Source organism: Mixophyes fleayi, chromosome 7 (genome assembly GCF_038048845.1).
Source record: "Mixophyes fleayi isolate aMixFle1 chromosome 7, aMixFle1.hap1, whole genome shotgun sequence".
NCBI classification, from domain to species: domain Eukaryota; kingdom Metazoa; phylum Chordata; class Amphibia; order Anura; family Limnodynastidae; genus Mixophyes; species Mixophyes fleayi.
Genome location: NC_134408.1, coordinates 113,762,795 through 113,767,370, shown reverse-complemented (window position 1 = coordinate 113,767,370; position 4,576 = coordinate 113,762,795). Strand labels below are relative to the sequence as shown.

Genomic DNA, 4,576 nt, shown 5'->3' with positions numbered 1-4,576 from the left:
GCCACAAATAACCTGACAGATCCCAGGCCTCAACATCCAAACCACTGTTCTTGGTCTGATCTGCCGGTTACTTTGTAACAATTATGAATCTGCTCCTACCCGTGATAAAAAGCCTCATCCCCCCAGCCCACAAACCTGCGCCCTGGAAACATGCCCTAATTGTGGATTTAGCACCTCTCCCCTGGGCGACAGACACGTTTACTGCACAGATGACACTTCCAACCTTCCGCAATTAAATAATCTCTCAGAAAGAAAATGTACATTCATTTATTTCTTGTCCAACAGACCCCACATGTCCTGCGCTATTAAATCCCACACAGCCCTTCTCTCGCCAACCCCCCCTACACATCACACAGATCACATTTGACAAAATGAGTCTCAGAGGGGATGAAGGGAGATTAGCCAGGACCTGTCCACACACCCTCTCAAATGACCCCACATCTCCCAAACTGGCCGAGTGGGATTATTTATTAGTGACATTTTAGATTTCACAAGACTGGGATTTTTTTTGTCGAAATGTATAATTTAAGAGAAATATGCTACACTGAATAAATTAATCACAACATAACGGAAGCTCAAGTGAGCTAAACGAGGACATCAGTTCATCCAAAGTGGACTCTTGTCCCGCACAAAAAAATGCAGGGGCCGGAAAAGTTTTGTCCCAAATGGGCTGAACGTGTCCCGGAGAAGGAGACACGAGCCTGTGATAAGGTCCAGAGCAGCCACCGGGTCCTTCTGTCCAGGCAGCTCTCCTGCCGTAATAAATAGTTACCGGCTCCCATTTCAGTCTACATTGGAGATGGGAACCACAAACTTGCAGTCTGTTGCCAGTGGTCAGTCTGACATCAGTTCAGGGTCTAGCCTGCTCCAGCTGCTGGTGTTGGCTCCTGATGGCGAACCTGCTGACATGGACTGGGATGGGCACCACGATTTTGGGGTTTCTGGAGGGCTCCCCGGTTTTGGAGTTCGCATTGCCAGCCTTGACCCTCTTCCACTTGGCTCTGCGGTTCTGGAACCAGATTTTCACCTGGACCTCGCTGAGTTTGAGGGCGTGTGCGATCTGGGAGCGCTCGGTGAGCGACAGGTACTTCTTGCAGTGGAACTCTTTCTCCAGCTCCAGGAGCTGCTCACTGGTGAAGGCCGTCCTCCGCCGCCGGTTCTTGCCGGTAGAGGTGCTGTTACTGGAAGGGTTGGGGTTCTGGGGGCTCTCCTCCGGGGTGTCCTCTTCTTTGTGGGTTGTCTGGCAGGAAATGTTATCATCTGAGCTGTAGTCCAGGTCACTGTCCATCAGGTAGGAGTCCTCCTTCCCCTTCACATCCTCCTCTTTCCCTGGATCTTCCTTCCCCTGGCCCCGGACAGCACCTGAACAACATGCACAAGAGGATAAACATCATATATACAAACCATACACATCTATAGAACAATCACCCACATATCAAAGTGAATCAATATATAATATATTAGCAATAATATTCCACATTAACGATACACATTAAAAAAACGGTTTGATACTTTTCTGTATAATTCAGATTATACTTTCGCCATAAACTATTAAGTAAATAATGCGAACAGATCTTTTCATTCCACTCGTGACCAGAAACTCCTGAAAAATTATTGTGATGAAGGACTGACCTGACTCCGATATATATATATATATATATATATATATATATATATAGATAGATAGATAGATATGATATGATATATAGATATATATATATATATATATATATATATATATATATATATATATATATATATGGAATATACACTATGTATAAAATATATTCCTTTATTCCTTTGTGTAGATAGACTAGGTATTACTTATGTATTACTATATATATGGGAAATGAAAAATGCAGATTAATAACATGAATTTATGAACAAAACGTTGATTGCGCCAAATGTGTTTAAAATGTCAATCATATCTTAAATAAATGTATATTACTAAGAAATTCATTGTAAATATTTTATTACGATGATCTCGCCTTCATAAGGTCGCAGATACGATTACATACAAGTATTTCCATATATATATATATGTGTACATATATCCCCACAGGTTTTTAAATCCCGTAAGACGTGTACTACAAGCATATAGCCTTTGCCGCTTACGTTTGAATTAACAGGAATAAATTCAGAAGTGTGTTTAGCTGGCTTAATAAACAATTACATGAGTTAAAAACAAACATATTTTGATTCCTATTTTATCACATTCACATTTTTTATTGCGCGTGATGGCAAATTAGGATCGCTGTTGTGCATACAGACATATGCCACAAAAAGTGTTTATTGTTACATCTAGATCGCCAAAATCCTCCAAAAGAAAACTGAATAATAAAATCGAATACCTGACGCATTATTTGGTCCGGTAACCGATGAAAATAAGTGGATTGTAATTCATTTTGCATCTGGTTCGTTACAATTTCTTCGCTTAAATATTTGTAGCGAACATTAATATTAATTAACTAAATATAACTACAATTCTAGGACTGATACTAACATTAAAAAATGTCCTTTCTCCAGATATAATTAGCATAATCAAAACGAAAATACTTTGTTCATGACTTGTGGTCTTGTTGCTAAATTAGTAACAAGCTGAGCCTTCTGTACTAACCTATATGGCTACATTGTTTCTTTATTAAAATCATGGTTAATACTTTTGTCCCCATATTCTCTAATTTAACATGAACTAACACTGTGTATTTTCGAAATTTGCGATGCAATGTGTACAGTCTCTAGTTGAAATATTGTGTGTTTTACTGTGTATGACAGCGGGATAAATGAATCTAATTACCCTTTATATGGTTACTAATTAATTCACAGCCACATAAATCGTGCAACATGTGATTAGATATTCCATACAACATGCATACAACATTTAAATATATATATAAAATGCCTCATTATATTAGCACACGGGTGTTGTTGTGACATGCTATGTAAACAGAGAATTTCGTGGTTACAAATTGAAAAGTTTGGTCACTTACCTAAAGAAGCTTCTGAGGCAGCAAAAGGCAATAAGGTTCCCTCTTTGGTGACATAAGATTTGCCTGTGTCCTCTCCATCCGACTGACCTCCATCACTCTTCTCGAATCCACCTTGCAGACTTTGGGCTCCAAACTTCCTGGCCGCTTCTTGGTGCTGAGATGAAGCTGAGAAGCTGCCCGGTAGGGTGGCCATGAGTGTGGAAGTGAGTGCCATGCCCTGTGCCAGGCTGGAGCAGAATCCGCTGGGCAGACTAGGGATCTGGTGATGGGGATGTGTGGATTGAAGGGTTGGCTGCAGGGTGGCCTGGGACAGTGCCGGTGGTGGAGGGGGAGGAGGTGGCAAAACCACAGGCCTGTATGGCATGAACATAGGGTATCCTGTATACACGAAGTGTCCAGGACTGGGCTGAGGTGGGCTCCCTATCAGTGAGTCTATACTGAAAGCTGTACTGCTGCCCAAGGGACGCTGCATCATCATGAGAGGAGGCTGGAAAGCTGCACTCATATAAGCTACTTGATGGCAATAGGAGGCTAGAAAAGAATAGGTATATACCCTGAGAAGGGCACGGAGAATTGTGTGGTTTCTTGGCAGAAAAAGACCCTTAGCTGGTCATAGCGTCCATTGAATGAGTCCCAGTGATCTAGTATGAGCAGATGTCTATGTGAGTCCAGGGACCTGTGCACACTAACTGGAGTCTTCCAGACTACAGGGGAAACTGAAATTAGTCTGTGTTCATTAGATCAGGCGGGGTCACACACTGGTTCTCCTCTGGTGACACTAATTGATACTTAGTGTCTGTGGGTGGACGAGACGCTTTGTTATGTTGTGTACTAATGCCACTTGTCTGTATGGCTCTGACTATAGGGGTCCGGTGCTGTATGTATATCTTCGGGTCTTCCTGTCTCCTATGCTGGGTGCCCTCGTTGAATAACTTTACAATGTTCGTTCCTCTCTTTCTCCTGTATCTTCACCCCCTTCCCCTTCTGTATAGCGGCCCCCTGTCTGGGTGTGGAGTTCTCTCTTTGTATTCTGCTGCTGCTCGTTGTCTGTATGTCCGATGTCCACCTTTCCTGAGTGTCAGGTGTATAGCTGAGTCCTCACTTGTTCCCTGAGTGACTTGGTAGTGCAGATCCCTCTAGGTCCTGCTGTCTTCACAGTCAGTGTACAATGTCTGGTGACACCGTAGGTAGATATCTTCCTGTATCTTCTTCAAAGTGTCAGATCTCTGGGTGACCTAAATGTGCAGCCTCCTCTCTCCCGGGTTTCAGCAGCTACAAACTGTGCTCCTATTTCCCATTCACATTTTGGCAGGTTTTAGAACCTTCCCTCGGTCACGTGGGCCGAATCCTTGATCGTGATTGGCTGGTTGACCGAAGGAGGCGTGTGTCCACAGACCTAACCCATCTCACACCTCTCAGAGAGTGTCAGAATAAAGTGCTGATGGGGGGACTGTGATCAGATATGTCCCTCACTAATAAGTGGGAATATTCTGTCACCCTAACCCATGTCCATAGCTCCAACTCTCCTTACACATATATGTCCTATGTCTTCACCCCCAATGGTAGCAATAATGCCGCCAACAAAA

The 4,576-nt window shown here is 42.9% G+C and overlaps 1 protein-coding gene across 1 annotated transcript; it reads right to left on the bottom strand.

Annotated features, from left to right (window-relative positions):
- Positions 1 to 251: 251 nt before the first annotated feature.
- On the bottom strand, positions 252 to 4,254 carry GBX2 (gastrulation brain homeobox 2). Its single transcript, XM_075180396.1, has 2 exons — positions 2,991 to 4,254; positions 252 to 1,362 (listed from the first exon to the last, which is right to left on the bottom strand). Exons 1-2 carry the CDS (start codon positions 3,493 to 3,495, stop codon positions 851 to 853), a joined length of 1,017 nt encoding a protein of 338 aa, XP_075036497.1. The 5' UTR covers positions 3,496 to 4,254; the 3' UTR covers positions 252 to 850.
- Positions 4,255 to 4,576: the final 322 nt, after the last annotated feature.